General features: G+C 35.3%; 1 protein-coding gene across 2 annotated transcripts in view; it reads right to left on the bottom strand.

Moving 5' to 3' along the window:
- Window positions 1–24124, bottom strand: part of LOC149792503 (calcineurin-binding protein cabin-1-like) — a 197794-nt gene extending 173670 nt beyond the window's left edge. For both annotated transcript variants that reach the window (XM_089971114.1, XM_089971115.1), the window contains exons 1-4: window positions 23976–24124; window positions 13735–13821; window positions 10074–10187; window positions 6729–6863 (exon numbers count right to left, since the gene is read on the bottom strand). In XM_089971114.1, the coding sequence (XP_089827240.1) occupies window positions 6729–6863; window positions 10074–10187; window positions 13735–13821; window positions 23976–23978 (339 nt within the window). In that variant the 5' untranslated portion in view covers window positions 23979–24124. The remainder of the gene's footprint in view (window positions 1–6728; window positions 6864–10073; window positions 10188–13734; window positions 13822–23975) is intronic.
- Between the last annotated feature and the right edge of the window lie 475 nt (window positions 24125–24599).

Below are 24599 nucleotides of genomic sequence, written 5' to 3'. Positions count from 1 at the left end.
AGAAAGGAGAATGGATAAGGGGACAAAAAATGTAGGCCATGCTGACCTTCCTGTATTGTTTGGGTGGGGTACAAATAGAGATACATATATCTTTATCTCGTTTCATGATTTTACTATGTACAGTGCCTGAGAACTTGAAGCATAAACATGGCCATATCAATGAAGCACAAAATATGATTCACTGAGACCTACTTTTGTGACAAGGTTCTAGTATTTGCACCCCCTCACTACATTCAATGAATACAAGTATACCATTATGTATATATAGCACAAAAAGTCTAAAGTATTACCTAAGCCAATACAATGTGAATTGTAGTAACCGAATTTTTCTATCATGGTGCATCCCTGCACCAGGTTTCATTATTGCAGGTATAACTGTATGTATACTGGGTGAAAACACTGGAGTTAAATGCAAAAAAAACTTGATCATGAATGTACAATTAATGTACATGTATGTACAACGTTACTTCCCTTAGTGACCTGTCCAGTGGGTAGGTTCTATGAAACTCACTTCAAACTGCAACCAATGACAAAGGAAAAAAGAATGGCTGAGATGCCTACTTTTTCACAGAGATGAGATAAAAGTTGCAACAATAGTGACATGTTTACTATTTTTTATGTAACTTTGCAACCATACCTTAAAGGCTGCATAATTTACTCAAAGGTTCAAGCTTGGAGGGGGGGGGGGGTTGTGGGGTGGAAGGAACAGGTATAAAAAGGTATGGAAATTTACCATAGCAAACATTGGAATTAGCGCAAGTTTACAAATCAAAGATTCAGCAATCTGATACCAAAATGTCCAAACAAGAGTCCCTTGAAGGAGCTGATGCTTACCTGGCCCAACTCTGTTTATTCTGTCCTTTAATTTTATTTATCATTGCTGAGTATTGCACCCATCTCTAAATTTCAACTCATCTCAGTCCTTATTATACTCAACACATTACACTTCTCCATCGCACTGCTCCTGATTTTACTCGAGGTCCAGCCGTATGTGATTCAAGCCAAAATCATGAAAATATTGTGTTCTAATACATGGCTCCTTTGCTCCTTTGTCCAGCGGTATGTAATTCAAGCCAAAATCATGAAAATATTGTGTTCTAATACATGGCTCCTTTGCAAAGTATATAATAAGACACAATGTTTGAACTAAAAAAATTACAGTTACACATAGAGCCCTTTATTTCTTAGTGAAGTCATGTTTATGGTGGATCCTTTTAATATTCTAGGTGTCATAATTTTGTTTCAATGAGCTATCACAAATCTTTGAGTTTTATATGTGAGAAGTTAAGAGAGAGAGAATGTAAGAATGTAAGTAAAGATGCCAGCATATATCAGTATGTAATCACTTTTCACAAGACATCTGAAAAAAGAATTCCAACCATCTCAATTTCCACCAAGGTTTGGACTAAACAACCCATTTAGGTCAAACCTCCAATCTAGAGATTTACAGATGGCCCCCATAAAAAGGAAGATTGCTGATTGGTCAAAAGAACTGGTATATTTCTAGGTCATTAGACAAAACAGATTTTGATCAATTGGCTATCTTGACATTACCTGCTTTATAAATACAATAGAACAGCATACATTGTGTGAAAGTTGGTGAGAATTGGCTTAGACATTTGACATACTCATAGTGAATGTAAGTTGGCAAGATTTGTCTTGTGAAAAGTAATGATAGGCATACAGAAATATATGCTGAAATCTTCATATGGGCATAACAATGTATTTAAAAGCTTTAGCCTTTATAATACTAGTGACCTGCTGCAACTGTAACATTATTTGTCCAGATGAAAAATCACATGTTTTGACATTCTCTATATCTTTTCTCAAGGTCTGACTAATAACGATGTTTAAAAGCTCAATGACAGCGAATCTCTATCTATATCAAAATGAAGTCTAAATTACTAAAGTGCATCACTGTAATTGCAAACACCATTAAGAAATCAATGGCTCAGTTTGAAATATTGACCTAACATTTTCACATTATTTCCCTAATTTAGTATCAAGTTTACAACAGGTACCTGTGTAAAAAAAAAAGTCATTTTCTTTGCAATATGTTCCAGACTGACATATTAGACTTAAATTGCATGATGCACACCAAGCGATGCTGAACTTTGGCACTTGTTAAGGGTAGAAAATGCACTCAGATTTATGCTCAAGGTACAATTGTGCATATACTCGGGATGGACAAGCCAATTTTTACCTGGACTGAATGAGTGGACGAATGCTTATCCTGCATCCAGCTTAAAAAATCTATTAACAAAATGATGCTCTTTGACTTGCAACTTGATGTGATGAACAGAAAATCAAACGTTTCCTAAACAATGACAATATATCATCAAGAAATATAACCACAGTTGTTGTTGTTGTAAGGAGAGTGCTTTAGACCACTCAGCCACTCAAGGCCCCTATAACCACAGTACTTATTTGTTGGAATGCAACTAAACACTGTCTGGCCAACACTCACTTGAGTCGGTTCAGACAAGAGTTGTTGTTGTTGTAGGGTTTAATGCCATTTTTCAGCACATGATAGGCTATACATGGCAGCCAGTATTAATGGTGGAGGGAGAACTCGGGAAAACCGTGGAAAGAACCATCGACCCACGAGAAGCTACTGACAAGCTTTCTCACATACCCACATTGGCTTAATCCAAGACTCGAACCTACGCAGACAGAGGTGAGATGGCAGTGATCTGTAATGGAGAGCACTTTAGACCACTTGGCCAATCAAGGCCCCTCAGACAACAGTCAAGGTTTTTTTTATTTTTATTAATAAAAATCTAATGGCAGATCATCATTATTTGTAAGAACTTGAAACAACTTCATGCCAGGAAGCCTGGCAACAAAATTTTGGCAAAAATTGTTTTTGTAGTTTTTTGTCATAAGTTTAAAAATGTAAATGTTGATGGATGCACACTGGTTTATAACAAAACAGGACTGATCAAGATTTGTTTTCATCCACTTGACTTAGTCTGAAAATTCATTTGCCCCACCTAATTTTTCACTTGTCCTAAATTGTTCAATCCTGAATTTGTCCTTCCACTGACAAATACACCGGTTGAGTTTCCAACCCATGCCAGTATGGGATACTGTTTACAATAAATGCAAAACATATTTCCTTTAAAGTCAATATATTCAGGTCAGGGATGACAATTAATCCAATGCTGCTGATAACAGATGTCTTTTAGTTAGGTCATATTTGACACGTTTTTCTGCCAAAGATTCTGGCTTATGTCTCTTGGAAGAAATAGTTACATCATACCCAGTTGTAGTTTTGCATTTTATCCCTCTCTTTCACATGATATTGTAATGGGTTTTAATGCCATTTTTCAGCATACGATAGGCCTTACATGGCGGCCAGTATTAATGGTGGAGGAAGAACTCAGGAAAACCCGGGAAAGAACCACCGACCTATGAGAAGCTACCGGCAAGCTTTCTCACATACCCACATTAGCCGAGCCTGAGACTCGAACACATGCAGACATATGTGAGATGGCAGTGATCCATAACTGAGAGTGCTTTAGACCATTCAGCCAATCGGGACCCCTTACATGATATCAAGGAAACCAATACCAATGTCTGTAAAGTTCCTTTCTCTGCTTTAATTACACTAACCTACTGGATTAAAATGGGAGCAAGATGTTTGTTTGGAGCTGGTTAAGCAAGCATAAAACACTGAATGAATCATGAATGCTAATGAATCATACTCACTTCTGTTTTATTTGGAATGTTTTGATTCGTCAATAATTTGTTCACTAAGCCAAAATGCACCCAAGTGGTAACAGAAAGTGTGCACAGGGAATAGCTATCAATGACCACTAGAAGGTGTGATACAGGACAATTAAAGGTAGATAATTGTTGTAACAGAAAGTGCTTTAGACCACTCGGCCACTCGGGGTCCCCTAAGGTGGATAAAGAGATTAAAACAAGAAAATACAAATTTTCCTGACCTTTTTAAAACAGGACAAAAGCACTTGTCCCAGATTAGCAACCTGGAAAATTTTACTTGCTTGACTTCAAAAATGAATAGTGCAGGATGTCAGGCTACGGGATTTGATCAGCCCTGCATAAGCTCAACAGCCATGTGGAGGTGGGACAAGCAAAACTGCACACCATGTCTACCGTATTTACCGCATATGTTGGGACACGATAAAATAATTATTTTTTTTCCTGTCCCAGAACTTATGGTGAAACATTTTTTCACTTTGGTCATATGTCCCAAGACTTAAGAACGAAATAAATTGGTATTGCATTTGTGCTCTACCCCCCCACCCCCAACTGCACGTCGCAATAAAATAGATAAATAAAACACTTAATTGACAACAAAAAGAAAGAAACTAACCTTTTGTTGTTATCATTTATTCCTTTTTTTCAACATGAGCATTAAAGAATAAAACACTTCCACGAAATCCGTACAAGTAGCGTAGGCTTCCATACTGTAGCGTGTATCAGTTATGTCCGATACCACACACCATGTTGTTCATTGACATGAACACTGAGAAACAATTGTGTGTGGTTGTGCTCAAAGGTTTGAACATGTTATCCGACTGAAAACTGGAGCCAACAAAATCGCATACAAGAGGGGAATAGTCAACTGATATCTTGAATAAGCCATTCACGCATGACACGGTGTTGGGTGCAAAATAATCAAGACTGAATTATATCCAGGTCTACTGTATGACAATATCTCGCAAAAAAAAAATCATTTGAAAACACATTCACTTGAGTACAAGTGAGTCTTTTCACCAGCTAGGGTTACATAATTTTCCTTACTATAACAAGCACACATAAGCCCTGGTGGTGAATAAACACGACTGGCAGCAAGCAGTTAACTCCTTCTTTGAACCTACCAACAGGACATCAAAGACAAAAGGTTATTTTTATTACAAAGCAGGCGATCTCAGAAGCCGACCCCGGTTACTTTATTTTGTAAAGGATATCAATACAAAGGTTATTTTATTGCAAAGCAAGCCGACATCGGAAGTTGACTATGGATTCTGTGAAGTGAGCCGATTTTTTTTTTTTTTTTGAATATACAAAGACGGCCAAGATATGGAAGCATACTTTGGGTTCCTTTTCAACTGTATTCACGGGAATTTTGAAAATAAATTTAAACAATGGAACAAATTTTAAAGTGACACAATATAGTGCTTTGTGCACAGATGTCGATGACCCAGCGTCACCCAGAATATTTGGAGAAAATAAAATCATGTGATGAATTCGTTAAGGCCAGAAGAGAACTATACTGTATGCCAGTATCTCGTAAATAAAAATCATTATTTTAAAACACATTCACTTGAGTGCAAATGAAAATCTTTTTGCCAGCGTGGGTTACATAAGTATCATTAATATTTACCCGCAGACATCAGTACACCTTTGTATTAATTATTACTAAAGATGCCAAGCACATATAAGCCCTGGCGGTAAATAAACACAACTGGCAGCCAGCAGTAAACTTCTTTGAACTTGCCGACAGGACATCAAAGACAAAGGTTATTTTTATTACAAAACAAGCAGACGTTGGAAGGCGACTTTGGACTCAGAAGCCGATTTCTTTTTTTAAAGGATATCAATACATAGGTTATTTTATTGCAAAGCAAGCTGACCTCAGATGCCGACTACTGGATTCTTTTAAGTGTGCCGATTTATTTTTTTAGCTTTGAATATACAAAGACGACCGAGATATGGAAGCTAACTTTGGTTCCTTTTCAACAGTATTCACAAAAAGTTTGACAATAAAGTAAAACAATGGAACAGTTTTTAAAGTTGCACAATATAGTGCTTCGTTCGCGAACATCGATGACCCAGCACCATCCAGAAGATTTGGAGAAAATAAAATCACGTGATGAATTCGTGATGGCCAGAAGAGAAACAGATCATTTCGCCGACAATATGATCATTAACATGGATGAAACTCTGGTGTACTTTGATCGCATTCCTGGATTGACTGACGATAAGATGGGCATCAAAAGTGTGAGAATTAGCAAGACTAGTGCAGATTTGAAAAAAATCTTCCTTTTGTTCTTGCAGTTTCCACTTCAGGTGGTGTGTTGCCTCCAACAATTTTTCACGGTATGAGAAAGTTAAAAAAATATTCATGTACCAAAATAATAGACCGTACATGTGCAGGAGAAGGGTTGTGTTGATGAGATGCTGCTGCATTGGATTAAAGTTTTATCTCAAGTACAGTTTTATATTTAAAAAATAAAATTTCAGTTGGATTGCAATTTCCGACATGTAATTTTTGAATAATTTAAAAGGTGTCCCACAACTCACGACTCGAAAAAACGATGTGTCCCAGAACATACAGTGCACAAAAAAATTATTTTTAAAATTAATTTATGGTGTCCCAACAAATACGGTGTCCCAACATATGCGGTAAGTACGGTAAGTTGATTTATAAACAAGTATATTTAATCTTTCTAATTAGTCATGCAGAACAAAATGGCTGACAATTCCCTTGACAAGTAACCCCAAGAAGTAAAACTCAAATTTGGTCAAGTGAATTTATGAATTTTTATGCATGTAGCCCAATTTTTGAAGAGAAAAAGAACAACATTTCCAATTTCAAGATTATTTTCCATGCACCTTTCTTGCTGAGCTAGCAAAATTGGAACTGCTGCCTCCTTATGCACCTGAAAAAACATTCTTTAAATTCTCAGCTTAGTTTTACTTTATCCATTTAACAGTCACATTTTTTACAATACATCTTATGAAATACAACACACCTCAAGGTACGATTCCACAGCAGCTACGTAGTCTCCACGCTGTGTGGCCAGTGCAGCCATGTTCTTGTGGACAGAGTACAGAAGATGTAAACCAGGATGTACATGGTCCCGACTGTCCACAAGGCTTTCTTTGGCCTTGAAGTGGAAAAAGAAGTCATGTACAATTTATACACTTTTATATAATTAAATTATACATCAAATTATCAACCAACAGGAAAAATGAAATAATGGGAAAATATAAGGTCTCTATATACATCAAAACATTATGAAAATTTAATAAAACTTTGAATACAGCTATGAAGAGATGAAATGGAAATTTCTAGGGCAGAGGAATTAGCCTAAATGGAAATAGTTTTTGTTTTGCAGTTATATATTATTGGATGAATCATGTGAGCGAAACTGGAGTTAAGTGGCTTTCTAGAGGAAACAATTTACACAGCTAACAGGTATCAACTCCATGACCTTTGAATTACAAACCCAATGCTTTACCGACTAAACTACTACCAACAGAAATTCAGAAAAAAAATCATTTAAGAATCTTTTTCCATAAATCGTTAAATGACTGTGTAGTAATGGATGAAACTCCCGTTGTTTCAAGGGTTTTGACAATGTTTCATCCCCAAGTGAAAGAAAAATTGTATGCCTGATAATGGGAAATAATAAAGAAAAATTGTATGCCTGATAATGGGAAATAATAAAGAAAAACTGTATGCCTGATAATGGGAAATAATAAAGAAAAATTGTGTGCCTGATAATGGGAAATAATAAAGAAAAATTGTATGCCTGATAATGGGAAATAATAAAGAAAAATTGTATGCCTGATAATGGGAAATAATAAAGAAAAATTGTGTGCCTGATAATGGGAAATAATAAAGAAAAATTGTGTGCCTGATAATGGGAAATAATAAAGAAAAATTGTATGCCTGATAATGGGAAATAATAAAGAAAGATTGTATGCCTGATAATGGGAAATAATAAAGAAAAATTGTATGCCTGATAATGGGAAATAATAAAGAAAAACTGTATGCCTGATAATGGGAAATAATAAAGAAAAATTGTATGCCTGATAATGGGAAATAATAAAGAAAAATTGTATGCCTGATAATGGGAAATAATAAAGAAAAATTGTATGCCTGATAATGGGAAATAATAAAGAAAGATTGTATGCCTGATAATGGGAAATAATAAAGAAAGAAAATAATATTCATACCAAGTCTGGCTGATGTGGGACCAGTGATTGAACAGAAAAAAATCCAAAGAATTTTGTTCAATGAGTAAAAAACTATCTAAAAAAGGAAATTCTCAATTTGAGCTTGAAGACAGAAATAAATGTAGGATGTTTCATAAGGATGTGTGCAGGTTAGGATGAATCAATCTGTGTATTTGACATTCACAGCTCTTAAGCATACATATGAAGATAACATTACATACATATTACACACTATAAATGACAATGTTCATGTACACGAAGGGCTGTAATGTATTCACTACATCTCAACTCAACATACATATAGTTGTTTAACCATAAGAAGACCTTTACATTTAGCAGTATATAATCAAATGATGGAAAACAAATTTTTAAGTAAATTACGTTTCTCTGAGAATACTTACCCAATCATATTACATTAGGAATATTAACCTGCTATCAACTCCCCTTGCCACCGCCAGGTGTCACTAGTTTTTAGCTGAGTGATATACTAACAAGTGAAGCTCACATGGCAGGGTGATTAGCATGGTTTTTAAGTAATGTGAAATCAAAAATGATTCTTTATATTCCTGCACATTTGAAATGATAATACACGTCAATTGTGAGAACAATCACACACATAAAGCTATATAATCAAGCACATCGTAAGTGAGTCATGGTATCTAAGCTACCTGATGCACTGAATCAAGCGTATTTCAAGTCAGTACTGGTATCTAAGCTACATGATGCAATGAATCAAGCACATGATGTGTCAGTCATGGTGTCGAAGCTACTTCATGCAATGAATCAAGAGCATCCCAAAGTCATGGAATCTGAGCTACATGATGCATTTAATCAAGCACATCCTAAGTCAGTCATCAAGCTCATCCCAAGTCAGTGATGATATCTAAGTTACTTGATGCATTGAATCAAGTGCATCCCAAGTCCGTCATGGTATGTAAGTTACTTCATGCTCATCCCATGTCAGTCCTGGTATCCAAGCTACCTGATGCACTGAATCAAGTGCATCTCAAGTCAGTAATGGTATCTAAAGTGGCACTCTACAGTTTCACATTTCTCATAGGGTTAGAATTTTAAAGAAAAAGAATTTCCCCGGCTTTCCTCACTGGTTATACTGGCTATTTAAAAAAAGACCTTATATATCTTAGGTATAATTCAAAGAACCTTTAATTCCCTTAATTTTGGTGTATGATTGATGGGTGTAATATGGGTTATAGAGTATACAGCTTGGCCTTACTCCAGATGTGCACCTTTCAAAAAAAGTGCTAGCTCCACTTGGTCATTTTCACCTCCTGAACTTCAGAGGTAAATTGTAATAAAAAGAGCTGATAACTTTTTTTTTACATTTTATATATTTGGTAACTCATTCATTGCACTTCCAGAAGCTGGTATTGTCTAGTCTGACAAAATTCATTTTCCCTATTTTAATAGCTGCCATGGATAGTGTACTTTAGACTAATTCAAGCTGATTTTTTAGCACAAGGGAGCAGTCATTTTAGTTAGTGTGCTTAGACCATGTACAATTTCCAAAAGTACAATATCCAAAGAAATATCATCCACATGACATCAATGTAGCATAGAGGTATGCCAACATTCTCTCCACTGTGCATGTTTTAAATGCAAACAACTTCACCTTACATACGTCACTCTCTCAAAAGTACATAATAACTGGTAAGTGCCCCCTAAGCTACTTGATGCAATGAATCAAGCACATCCTAAGTTAGTCTTGGTATCTAAGCTACTTCATGCATGGAATCAAGTGCATCCCAAGTCAGTCATGATATCTAAACTACTTCATGCACCGAATCAATGCAGTGACAACAGCATAACAAACCATCTTATTAACTAAGAGATTTAAGTTTGTGTGATGCAATGTTAACAAAATATTCTACTGACATTTCAAAAAACACAATTAGTTTCAAATCAGCAAGAAAAATGGCAATTTATTTAAAATCTTATCTAGAACTATACAATATTTCAACATAGCAGAAGATGAAAAATTACGGAATATCAAAGTTACTATTGAGTATCTATGCAAAAATAAGGCTGTCAGTTCTAAACAAAAGCCTTATCTAAGATTATGTAATGTTACACATACAAGTTTTCATGCTTCCTTAGTCTCTATAGAAAAAAGTTACCTCATGCAGGAATGGATGTTGGATAAGTTCCCTAAAGACGTCCTCAGCCTTGGTCACTTCTCCATGTCTCAGATAGCTCAAAGCCTTGTTGTACAGAACAAATGCCTCTGATTCCTGAAATGCGATTGGGATTATAGAAAAGTACACCCTGTGTGCAATACAATAATTAATCCCACAATATGGATCATTTAATTTTCTTAACACCATGATTCAATTATTAATAATTTTAAGAAAATGTTTTTTTTTAAGCCTATAGAATAAAAAATAAAGATTGAGTTAGACGGTCAAGTAACATTTTACACATGATGAAGAACGATGACCGTGCTAAACACAATCATCAAGCAATGACCATGCTAAACACAACCATCAAACAAGTTTACTGAGCAACTATTCTACCTGGAGTTTGTATAATTTTATCATATTTGTTACTATCGATAATTGTTTGATTGAAGCTTGCAGATCAAGGCCATGATAAATCTTTGTTGTTGTTGTTGTTGTTGTTGTTGGGTTTAACGCCATTTTTCAGCACACGATAGGCTATGCATGGCGGCCAGTATTAATGGTGGAGAAAGAACCCGGGAAAACCCCGGGAAGAACCACCGACCCACGAGAAGCTACTGGCAAGCTTTCTCACATACCCACATTGGCCGAATCCTAGACTCGAACCCACGCAGACAGAGGTGAGATGGCAGTGATCCGTAACAGAGAGCGCTTTAGACCACTCGGCATAAATCTTTGTACATCCTGTTTGTCATAAGAAAAATAAAACCCAGGCTTCAAATACTGCACATTACAGTCACATCGGGATGTTAATGGTTAATGTAAGTGAAGAAAATTATAAAAATAATAAAATATGTTACAAAAGTATTTAAAAGTCTACAAAACCCCATATGCATGCATGCATTTAGGGCTATGAAAGACTAAAACAAATGGATAGAGTGCAGATAGTCATAATCGTGCATACCAGAATTAAATTATCCAGTTTTGTTTACTTGAGAATGTTTACAGACATCTTCGGACATTTAATCCTTAAGCCAGTAAATTTAATCCAAAAGCTAATGGACCAACAGAATAGTCACTATTCCATTAAAGATATTCTTTTGGTTAAGTAATTTAATGCCAAACCTTGAAAGAATACAAAACTAAAACCAAAACTCATGGACAAGTGATAACGAGTACATGATAAGAATGATCTTTCCAGTATGGGCAATGTGAAAGGCATCATATCTCTAAACTAGGGGGAACTCTCAAACATATTTTTTTTACTTTCGGAAGTATACCAGTTTACGCAGTATTTTTCTCCTGTAGTACAAACCATGATACTATTTCACTGAACGCAAACTTCGGTAGTTTCCATTAGTAAAATATGCACGGAGAATACAGAGAAATCTTGTTACAAAATTAATAATATTTACAGCGTGTTGTTATTTTACATGACAATATAATTCAAAAACTTAATTACTTCCTTTTACAAAACAGTTGTATTCATCAAACATTAATTTTAAATATTACAAATATAGTAATATGCATGATCCTTTAATCACATACTTGACACTTGCCACATTGACCAACATGTTAGCCAAAATGGAATTTGTGAAAGTTATTCGGTTTAAATCCAATTCAGATTAAAAAAACAGAAATAAATGTCATCTTCTTGCCATTTTCTAGCACAGGTTAAAGTGTTAAGAACATGTATTCCTATGAAAGACTGCAAAGAACCCAAAGATTTTCAGGAGAGGCGTTTTCTGTTTGCATTTCTTAAGTCCATTCAATATTATCTTATTTGTTGAGTCAGTGTGTTTTATATCTACTGGCTTTCTCTGACAAATATCTTGCACTGGGTGTAGATCCCAAAAGTTTTTCTGCCTCTTGTATCAATAGTACAGGCATTAATCGTAGGTTTTGGTGTCAACACCTCCTATTTTTATCAAGAAGTTCTCTAATGCCAGCACAACAACTTTTACGGGTGCCAGCTATATTGTACACTTAATCAACTCAGTTTCGTGACAGTTTTTATGATAAAACTCGTACAAAAATTAACATAGCAATTCACATACTATACAGTATTGTCCACTCCATTTTTGTTGTTGTTGTTGTTGTTGTTGTAGGGTTTAACGCCATTTTTCAGCACGCAATAGGCTATACATGGCGGCCAGTATTAATGGTGGAGGAAGAAACCGGGAAATCCCCGAAAAGAACCACCGACCCTCGAGAAGCTACTGGCAAGCTTTCTCACATATCCACATTGGCCGAATCCGTCCATTTTTGAAGTGGACAGCTGTGATTTTCTTCAGAGCAGATGTTTCATTTTCTTTTATCTCTAGGTAATTTTCTTTTTTTCAGTTAATCTAATGGATATAGTGTCATTTTGTCTAAATAATATAATGGATATAATATAGTGTTATTTTGCTATAAATCATGCTATAATTTCCAGATATTGATAAAAGGAATCTTTCTTTAAAATAGTGTCAGACCCATCTCATAACATTAAATAGTTAGTCCCTAATATAACTGCAGTATACTGTGGTACATCTAACAGTACATTCAGAAATATTGCAGTATACTGTGGTACATATCACAGTACATTCAGAAATACCGCAGTATACTGTGGTACATATCATAGTACATTCAGAAATACCGCAGTATACTGTGGTACATATCATAGTACATTCAGAAGTACTGCAGTATAATGTGGCACATATCACAGTACATTCAGAAATACTGCAGTATACAGAGCTACAAAATTTTCAATGATGCGCAATTCTAGTATGTAACGATGCATGTCAGGATATCTGTATATCATGCACTATTTGTACAGTGTACAGATACATGTCAGGTTGTCTCCATATCATGTACTATAGGTATGTAAAGCTGCAAGTCAGGCTGTCTGTACACCTTGTAATATAGTGTTACGCATATTTAATTTGTATTGTTTGCTAGTTTTTCTCCATCATTATGTTATGTATATACTTGACCATGTCCAAAAATCAAGTTCATTGTGTACCTGACCAGTAACACTGATTTTTATAAACAACTGAATACATAACGTGATATTTCTCTATGATTGTGGGTTAGATATTTAGATTATTATTAATGTAAATATGTTTATCTTAATCTGAGTTTAGGACATTTGAATACTCCCATGGAAAAACCTGGTCAACCTGATGTTTCCCATGATCTTTATTATAAGTTTTGTAATAAACCATATGTTCAAGATATGGGCTTTTGACCATCATCCTGGTTCTATTTTTGTGTCTTAGTTTTTTATAAGTTTTTTCCCCTGAGAAATTACTCATTCTTGCATTAACATCTATAGCAGAATCAGTCTTATTGTTGTGTTCCGGTTTAAAGTTGGGTGAATTATTTATTCAAATTATCTTTCACTGGAAATACATAGTGCTCATCACAAATAATCTTCGACTGGAACATCAGTTTGGAATTACAGCGATTTCAGACAAGAACTTTTTAGATTATATTAAATTACTGTGATACATGTAAAGACTGTAAGCACAGTGCCACACAATGGCACATTTGCATATCAGAGATAACAGGCATATCAATACATTCAATATTGGAACTTATTTTGGAATACCACTGGAATTCAGTTGAAACTTTATACATTTGGACCTGTGATAGAACTATTTGGGATTTAATTATATACCTTTGCCTCCTTTGTGGCAGAACTTATAGGAAGTCTACTCTTGCTTCCATCACTACTGAGGCTTTCATTTAGGGCTGCAATCCGAAACTGAAAATAGAAATGGAATCTAGATTAAAAAGTTACAAGGTATCGCAATACTGCAGTCTCTGTGAAACCAAACATAACTGGTTCAGAAAATAATGCAATGTAAGACACAGTAGGATTTCTGTCCTACAATATTCTCAACATAATTGAAAATATTAAGCTGATCTTGGGACTGTGTGATGAGAAACATTAAAAAACCACTCTTATTTAATTTAATGTACTGAATATTAAGATCAATACATGGAAAATATACTCAGTAATTGGCTGGAGTTGTACCAAATCTCATTTTTGCCTTATCATCAGAGATCATAAAACACATTTTACAACTCTCCAAATGAATAATCAACTTCAAAAACTGATGTCAAAATAATCTTTTTACATACTTTTTAGAAATGTTACTGGGTTAATAACTTAATATTCTTAATTTAGGTCATTTAAATTTTCATGTCTTTTGTTACATCCATAAAAAGATTTTTCTTTTACATTTTATATTTTGGAATCACTCAAAGTCTAATTATATTATCTAATACAAATAAATGTATTGTATGATGTGTCCTTTCCCTTCTTTTTCTGTTGATGTTACTGGTAAGTCATTATCCTTCATATTTTTTCTCTTCCTTTAAATACAATGTCAAACCTGAATGCCTAAGTCTGCTCTCTTACAGACTAGCTGAGTATCACGATGTCATTACTCATGTCACTCAATGTGTGTATCATGATGGCATTACCCATGTCACTCAATGTGTCTATCATGATGGCATTACTCATGACTCAATGTGTATATCATGATGGCATTACTCATGACTCAATGTGTATCATGAGGGCATTATTCATGCCACAGTTAATGTGTTTATCATGATGGCATTACTCATGCCACAATTAATGCATGTATCATAGTGGCTTTACTCATGCCACACTCAATGTGTATCATGATGACATCACTCATGCCACAATTAATGTGTATCATAACGGCATTACTCATGCCACACCCAATGTGTATTATGATGGAATTACTCATGACACTCAAGGTGTGTATAATGATAGCATCATTCATGCCACACAATGTGTGTATCATGATGGCATCACTCATATCACTCAATGTGTGCATCATGATGGCATTACTCATGTCACTCAATGTATCATGATAGCATTACCCATGTCACACAATGTGTGTATCATGATGGCATCACTCATGTCACTCAGTGTGTGTATTATGATGGCATTACTCATGTCACGCAATGTGTGTATCATGATGGCATTACTCATGCTATAATTAATGCATTATCATGTCATTACTCATGCCACACTCAATGTGTATTATGTCATTACTCATGCCACTCAATGTGTATCATGATGGCATTACTCATATCACTCAATGTGTGTATCATGATGGCATTACTCATGCCCCACTTAATGTGTGTATCATGCTGGCATTACTGATACCACAGTTAATGTGTGTATCATGATGGCATTACTCATGCCACACTCAATGTGTATTATGATGGCATTACCATGCCACTCAATGTATCATGCTGGCATTACTGATACCACTCAATGTGTGTATTATCATGGCATTACTCATGCCATCCTTAATTTATTATGATAGCATTACTCATGCCACACTTAATGTGTATTATAATGGCATTACTCACGCCACTCAATGTGTGTATCATGATGGCATTGATCATGCCATCCTTAATTTATTATGATAGCATTACTCAAGCCACATTTAATGTGTGTATTATGATGGCATTATGCATGCCACACTCAATGTGTGTATTATGATGGCATTATTCATGCCACTCAATGTGTCTATCACGAAGGCATTACTCATGCCATCCTTAATTTATTATGATAACATTACTCATGCCATAATTAATGTGTGTATTATGATGGCATTACTTATGCCAAGCTTAATGTATGTATTATGATGGCAATTTTCATGCCACACTTAATGTGTATTATGATGGCATTACTCAAGCAACACTTAATGCGTGTATTATGATGGCATTACTCATGACACACTCAATGTGTATTATAATGGCATTATTCATGCCAACCTTAATGTGTACATTATATCATTAATCATGCCACCCTTAATGTGTATTATAATGGAATTTACTCATGCCACCCTTAATGTGTATTATAATGGCATTCACTCATGCCACCTTTAATGTGCCTTATGATAGCATTACTCATGCCACCCTTAATGTGTGTATTATGATGGCATTTACTCATGCCACACTCAATGTGTGTATTATTATGGCATTTACTCATGCCAACCCCATTGTGTTTATTATGAAGACATTACTCATACCAACCTGAATGTATTATGATGGCATTAACTCGTGCTACACTCAGTTGTGTATATTATGATGGCATTACTCATGCCATATTCAATAGAAATGCAAATGACGAGTACCAGGACAAATTTCATCAATGCTGAAGTTTCATCTCAACAGACAGCAGGTTAAATACATAATGATTATAATACTCCCAATTTCTTAGAAAATATATCATTATCCTATCAATTTAATGTTTGTATGACTCATTGCAACATGATTTAAGTTTGACAGACCCGCTAGTAGGCAGATAGCATATGCTGCCACCACATGATGGAGGCAAATAGGCAATTGACTCTAACATTACACAACAACATAAATGTTGAGTATCAAAATGCAATGGGAAGGGTCAGAGAAAACTCAGACTAACAGTGTAGGTGCTATCAACAATAGCCCAAGGAAGCTTTTTCTCATTAACAAATCATCATAGGTCACAAACAAAAGCTGACTGCCTCTTGACCTCTGTGACCTGGAGCAACTGCTTAATCAATGAACTGTTTAATATATGAAAACCTGTTTTCATGCCTAATTATACCAGCCACCCCAACCAAAAAGTCAGTTGTGCGTTTCACAATTAAAAGTGAACCATCAACTAGTATATTATTTGGAAGACGTTTCTACTGATAATGAGACAAAAGTGCGTGAGAGAGATATGATTAAAAACAAGTGCAGGTACACTGTGTTCTTGATTTGGTTAGGTGTATCTAAAATATCAGATTTGTTTTGAAACATAAAATGACGAGCAAATGAGTTGGGTACTGATAAATGCAGTTATTTCTCTGCAGGAACTGGATTAAATTGAAGTATGTTTCTTTTACGAAACCAAAAATATATTAATATTGAGGAATACCAATTAATTTTGGTCAGGATACTTATCTTTTTAACAGTTTTGGCAATCCTGGCTTCCACAGCATTCCAGCCAACTGAAACGTAGGCCAACGGACCATGAAAACAAGTCCATATTAGGGTCGATGTCGTAAATTGTATTTATTTATTACCAATTTTAAAAACGATACTTAAAAGAACTTGGCCTATATACATGATCAAGTTACACAGAATCACATGGACTCACTGCCACAATAAAATGTGCATGATTGATTGTGAGGTGATAAATGGACCCTTCCAGTCACCACCAAGATTTTTCTTTTATCTATACCATCATATAGTACAAAATGAATCTCAAATGAAAATAATAGTCCTACAGTGTAAAATGCCTACCCATATATTTGTTTTTCAGGTTGCAGTCTTACTGCCTAAATAACGATGTTGTGTAGCATGTTCCAATGTTGACTAACATTGGAATAAATGTCAAATTTTCAGGAATATCTCACACACTTGGCAACCCATATACCAGTCGATGCTTTTCTATAAACCAAAGTCCTATTGGACTTTACTCACTCTGATTCTGGTGGCCTAATGGTTAGAGCATATGCCTCGGATATGGGAGGTTGTGGGTTCGATCCCTGGCCAAGTCATACCAAAGACATAAAAATTGTACGAACAGCTGCATCACTTGGCACTCAGCATTAAGAGGTTAGTGTTAGGACTGGTCGGCCCAGTGTCAGGATAATGTGACTGGGTGGGACATGATGGTACATGTCTGCAGCATGATGCCCCAGTGCAAGGCATCGGTACAATAAAGATCATTACAAGACACTATGCAAATTTAATTTTATAAGGTATAAGTGCAAACCACATTAGATGTCAACTGACATCAAAATCATTCGTAATTATGGCAACTGCTCCGGTGGCCTAGTGGTTAGAGCGTCCGCCTCGGATGCGGAAGGTCGTGGGTTCGATCCCCGGCCGAGTCATACCAAAGACTTACAAAAATGGTACAAACAGCTGCCTCGCTTGGCGCTCAGCATTAAGAGGTTAGTGTTAGGACTGGTCGGCCCGGTGTCAGGATAATATGACTGGGTGGGACATGATGATACATGTCTGCAGCATGATGCCCCAGTGCAAGGCATCACCATAAACTGCCACACTGCAGACATTGTAGTGATATGACTGAAATTTTTTTACAGCTACATTAAAAATCCAAATAACATCACAACATTTATTTCTGATGGCTTTGGCTGGAATGTGATGGAAGCCAGGAATGCCAAAATTGGTTAAAGGATTATATGTATCTTGAACACAATGAAGATTAAAGATGCCAACGGGTACCTTGGTACTCAAATACCCGCCCATTAATAATAACCCTGGTAATAAAATGAACAACCTGACACAAGCTGAAAAACAAAGTATTCCAAGTTCGAATCAAGACACAGAATAACGATTACAGTTCGAGGCTCATGTCAAGTGTACATTCATTCATCATCACAGGTGCTCATATGGTTGCTTACAATATACATGTCATACATGTACTATATAATAATACAACAGAGCATACTTCTCTCCTTTCTCATGCGACCTATTTTAGAATCAACGCTGATATTTTAAGTTAGACCATCCATGGTGCCATTTTTCTCACAACTTAAACACTTGTTATGAGATCCTGATGACATTAACTAGGGCAATACCTTTTGTCGACAACAATAGTAAGAACTGATTAAGAAATATTCAACGAAATAAAATTTAAACATGTACTACAATTCAAATAAAAGAAAGTACAATACAAATATCCAGTTTAATTAATGCCATTTTTGTCTCAAGTTTGTGGCCCTGGAGCAAGTATTAGCTGTTCAGGTCAGGGTCACTGTTCACATCACATGCACTTGATTAAGGGGTGGGTGGAACAAATGTGTACACTCACCAATCAATTGGTGAGTGTACACATAGTTTCCCCCTGAATCAAGTGCATGTGGTTCACATGTTTATTTACTGGACCTTTTTATTAGCGTGAAACCCAAGACAGATATTTTTGTCATGGCAAAGGCAACACAAATATGTGGTTACCATAACATGCATTGCTTATACTATGTTAGGAAAAAATGAACGAAATGGACAACTATACAGAATGAAATGTTTCATTTACGTATTTGAATATAAGGGAAATCTTTGTTCTTTAATAACACTGAAAAAATATCTAATAAAAATTGACCACATCTGTAAAAATGGTCATTTATGCATTGATATTATGTGAAATAGTTCTAACAGATGGGATTCTTTAATGTGATACCACTTGTCATAGATTCATTCTACTTTGATACTACATACATAGCAGACCAGTCTAAAATTAAAATAAATGATGCCAGATATCATTTAAAAAAAGTGGACTTTATCGATGTGAAATGGGATTTTGTTAAACTTAAAAAATATGTTGCACTGGACTGTCGTTAAGGGACAAATCATGGCAGGTCAAGGATACTACAATGGTCATCATTTGTGGACTTTATGACTATTCATGAAAGTTACTGAAACATGTAGACCAGTTAAAGTGAGTGTTATGCATAAATAATTTATCAATTTCTTTTGTGTCCATTCTCTTGTATTAACTACTAATCCACATGGATTTAGCCAACCTGTGACAAATTTTAACTGCAGATCCTGGTAAGTAGCAAAACTAAATGTACTTTATGTACTTTATAAATAAAATAAATATGTACATTTTTCATAGTTTTCTGTAATTATGGATGTAACATGTAGATTGCTCTTTTTATGCTCAGATTATGCTTTTTTCCACTTATATTAGTAATAAATTATGCTTATACCTCTCTTGGGGGTTGGCATGTGTGAACCTACTACAAAGCAGTTTAGTTTTACATTTAAGATAATTTCCCTTTGATCGGGTACCTGCATAACCGATCATTAGGATTTATGGGTACCCAGAAGAAATTTCCCAAATTTTTTACATCTCTAATGAAGCTATTTGAACACTTTAGTTAATCTTAGTAAATTTTTATTCATTTGATTATAGAAACCACAAGAGTCTGATGTTTTATCAATAAAGTACAGTGAAATCTCTGTCAGGGCTGAGCAAATCCCATAGCCCGACGTCCCGGACTAGTCATTTTTGAAGTCAGTAAAGTAAAATTTTCCAAGTCGCTAGTCCGGGACAAGTGCTTTTTAAAAAATGTTGGGCTTGTCCTTATTTTCATTCTTTAATCACTATATCTGCCTTTATTTGGCCAATCATGCCCTCTGGGCGTACTGAATACTTGATTCTACCCCTCTTCATGTATACATTTACATCCTGTTACTGCATATTGGGCTAAGCGACCAAATTATCAGCAAATCAAAACACGTCAAACAAAAGAAAGCCAGTATGATCAATTAGCAGTGTTGTAAGCGGTTTTGTTGCAATGAGTTTACTCAGTCTAGATCATAACAAGCGGCTCACTATGATTTTAATCTAGCGAGTCAGTGGAATTAAATTAATGAAAGGTACTTTACCGACATCAGTGTTGGTTTCCTTTATGAACTGATTAAATGACAGTAATGATTGTCTAATTTATAACTGAATATACAGATGATTAACTTCCACGTGTGATATTGTGTTTGAAACTAAACAATTACACTAATTAATGAGCTGTTTTAGTTCGTATTTAAAAGAGAAAATTGATGCTATGATCACTTTAGAAAGTAGTTGTCAAGCAAGCTGATACTTACTCTGTGGATAAAATGAGTTTGCTAAATTATTTTCACAAGGAAGGTAATAACGGTGATTCGGCGAAGGTAAATTTGTTTGAAAATGGAGGAACAGAACGTAAGATGGATACTGAGTATGCGGTAACTATTTCTGAGTGTGAACGAGGATTTAGTTCAATGAACTTAGTCAAGACTTCTTTAAGGAATTCCTTAAACCAAAAGAGTTTACAAATGCTAATGAACATTTCTGCAAATGGACCAGAGCTTGAGGACTTCAACCCAGACACAGCTATCAACTGCTGGCTTAGTGCTGGTGCAGGTGGCAGACATATACATGGAAATATTTTCAAATCCATCAGCTAAAATATATATACATGAACCTGAAGAAGCCAAATGTATAACAACCAATGTTTTTGAAAAATTAAATTCTTTTAAGAAATAATTATGTTGGATATTATTTTTTTTTTCTTCTATGGATTAAGTACATACGTCTCATCAAATCTTGGCAAGTGATTACCATTTTGGGACCAGTGAAAAGTAAGGTGGGACTAGTGAAGAGTAAGGTGGGACTAATGAAGAGAAAGGTGGGACTAGTGAATTTTCTGAAACCACTTGTCCTGGACTAGTGGCTAAAAAAAAATTTGCTCAGCCCTGTCTGTCAACATGAAATCACAATATTGATAAAATCAATGAACACAAGGAATGCAAGCGTGACCACAACACTCCACTTAATTCAACTTTTCTCAAGCGTCGTCTTTTATCACGTCTAATAACACCACAAAGCCCAGCAAACATGTTGGCGGCTTTTGTTTTTTTATGTTTATTAAATTGTGAGAATCTTTTATCAACCACTGCATTGTCTGCTGCTTGATTGTGTATGCAGTTAAAGAAGAAACACATGTTGGCTATTGTTTGAGCAATGATTGTATACAGAATTAATCGAAGACAATCACAAAAACGACTTACTGGCTTTATTCATCAACCAGTAATAAGGAACATTTCCGATAATGTTTGTTTTGGCATAACACTTCAAGAACCTGGTGATATTGTTAAATTTTAGAAGCTATGCCACAATCATATAAAATTATAATAAACATTTTACACACTATTTCTCATACTTAAAAAGAAATATTTTTTCCTGGTACGAGAAATATACACATGTATTTAATATTTCAGGAACCATGCCACGATCATATTAAATTCAAATTCATATGTGATCTCTTCCCCATAATGATAATAAATTTTGTATTCATTATTTCATGTACTTTGAACAAAAACTATTTTCTCATGTGCGAACAAATATACAAAATTTCGGGAGCAATGCCACGACCACGTTATATCCAAATTCGCGTTATAACGGGGTTGCATTCTACATAGATACATACACACATACACTGAAATTGGAATTTAAGTTGCTGATAGCGTTTGAATTGTCTTCGCATTGTATACACATTAATCCTGATAATTTTAGTATTTTGTGTTACCTGCCTCATTTTTCTCTCTCTATCTTTATCTAGAAAGTCGATAAAACACGTTTTTGAATCTACCTGGTCCATCATCCATTCCATCTTCAATATCTGAAGTGTGATGACATCATCAACCGTTATTTCTACTATCCAAACTACATATTTCTGGTCTTGAAATTAATCTAACATGATAAAATGATACAATCTGAAATAAAAAGCAAGTTAAACATTTTATCTTGTGAAATTACTTTCATCACATTAATCAGCCCATGGTAGAATGAGCTACTTCTGTCTGGTGGATTCAAATAGAAAGGGTTTGTGACCATAATGGTGAAAATAAAGGTTAATTCACTGGATTGGATTCATGCGATGGTCGTCTGAGAGTTATGCGTTGGTACATCACTTTCTTTTGAATGTATATGTGTAGTTTTTCAGTCTTCTTGCGATTCTGAAGCGATAAAAGACGCATGAGAAAAGCTGAATCGAGCAGAGGGTTGTGGTCATGCTTGCACTACTTGTGTTCATTTATATTACCAATAAGGTGATTTCATGTTGTCAGAGATTTCACCGTACTTTACTGATCAAATGTCAGACTCCTGTGATAGAAACATACATCAACTTAATCCGATTTTGGCATTCCCTGCTTGAATCATATTCCAGCCAACTGAATTGTATGTCAACAAAACCTGAAAACACATTTCTTTGCTTCTGTCAGAAATTTAATTTATTAGAAAAAAGGCATCTGAGAAAGTAAAATTGAACTAAAGCAATACAGCTTTAGTTTGTAGAAAAGTGTCGATATGTGCTGCCAATAGTCCTACAATGTAAGACATAGCATTTGTTGGTTTTGTTTTAGTGCTATGTCTTACTATCCAAATAACGGCCTTGTATAGCATGTTCCAATGTCGTTGACATCGGAATGAGTAATCAAAGTTTCAGGAACATCGCACACACTTGGCAGCCTATATCGACACTCTTCCACTAGTTTATGTGTAATTAATATACTTACTGTGCTGTTTTTATACTGGCGGAACGAAAATATGATACTAGCAAATGTACGCATTTTCATGTTCCGTTGACATGCATTTGAATTTGTTGCAATGCTATGGTAGTCGAGGTATGCCAAAGTAAGTTCAAGTAGGTTCATGTTGGGGATATGTTTCTTGAATGAAACGAACCATTGCTTAGAGTTCTAATAGGCATAATATATTTTTATTTGTTTCGTTAAAGAATAATATTTCAACTTAACCCGATTTCGGCATTTCCCGCTTTTATCGCTTTCTAGCCAACTGAAATGTAGGCCAACAAAACTTGAAAACATGTCCATTTCTTTTGTGGAAATTTGAATTTATTAGAGAAAAGACATCACAGTAAGTAAAGTCTGACTAAAACATTATGACTTTACTTTGTAGAAAAGCGTCATTATTTTAGTTGTTAGTTGTGTGAAATATTCCTGAAAATTTGACTTTCGTAAGGATGTTAGTCGACATAAAAACACGCTACACAGCGCCATTAGTTAGGCTGTAAGACCTTGACGCCCACAACAAAAATATCAGCGTCAAGGTCTTATATGTAGGACTAGGGCTGCCAAGTGTGAGATATTCCTGAAAAATTTAGACTTCTCGTTCCGATCTTATTCTTAGTCAACCTCGAAACACGCTACACATCGCCGTTATTTAAGGCAGTAAAACGGCGAGCTAAAAAAAGACAAATTTCAGGCACCGAGTCAAGGGAAATGTTACAGTATAGGACTAACGAAAATAGGTGACTAGATCGTTTAGTTTTAGCATGGCGTATATGCAAGCACAAAAGTTACCATGTCGTTCTCAAACGGCGACCCTCATTTTTAAAACTTGTCGTCTTTGAGCGAATCTGGCTTCATTCAAGGTGACAATTCTAAAAAGGATATTAAATATCACACGCTATCACATATGTTCTGTTGTTCTATTTTGCCGCCATTTTCCAGACTGGTTTCTCCCATTCATATTTATTTTATTTTTTACACGCAATTACAACGGTTGCGGAAAATTACAATACTTAAACATTACTTGTATACATAAATTATGACATCCCTGATTAAAACTGACGACGATACTGTGTAAGTATATTTTTTTCAGGAATTATTCAGTTACACTGCAGAAAAAGATGACAGCATTTTTAAATAAATCAAAATACAAAATATGGGAAAGTACAATAAGTGATCAAGTTCAATACCGCGGACAGAGTTGGACAAAAATTCCGGGTGCCGACAACGGTCAGTGGGTCCAATGCTGTCGCAATTTACAATTCATAGGGGCCTACTGGAGAATTTTTCCTAGGGCCCAAAAGGCCTTTCGGCGGCCCTGGTCAAGTCTGTCAAATGTCAGATAATTTAAATAAGAATTTTGTTCAAGAATCATCGCAATAATCATTGAAAATACGAGCGTAAAAAGAAAGAAAG

This window comes from Sinohyriopsis cumingii, chromosome 9, assembly GCF_028554795.1.
Source record: "Sinohyriopsis cumingii isolate HCF-2022 chromosome 9, ASM2855479v2, whole genome shotgun sequence".
Taxonomy (NCBI): domain Eukaryota; kingdom Metazoa; phylum Mollusca; class Bivalvia; order Unionida; family Unionidae; genus Sinohyriopsis; species Sinohyriopsis cumingii.
This window is presented reverse-complemented; position numbering and strand designations above follow the sequence as displayed.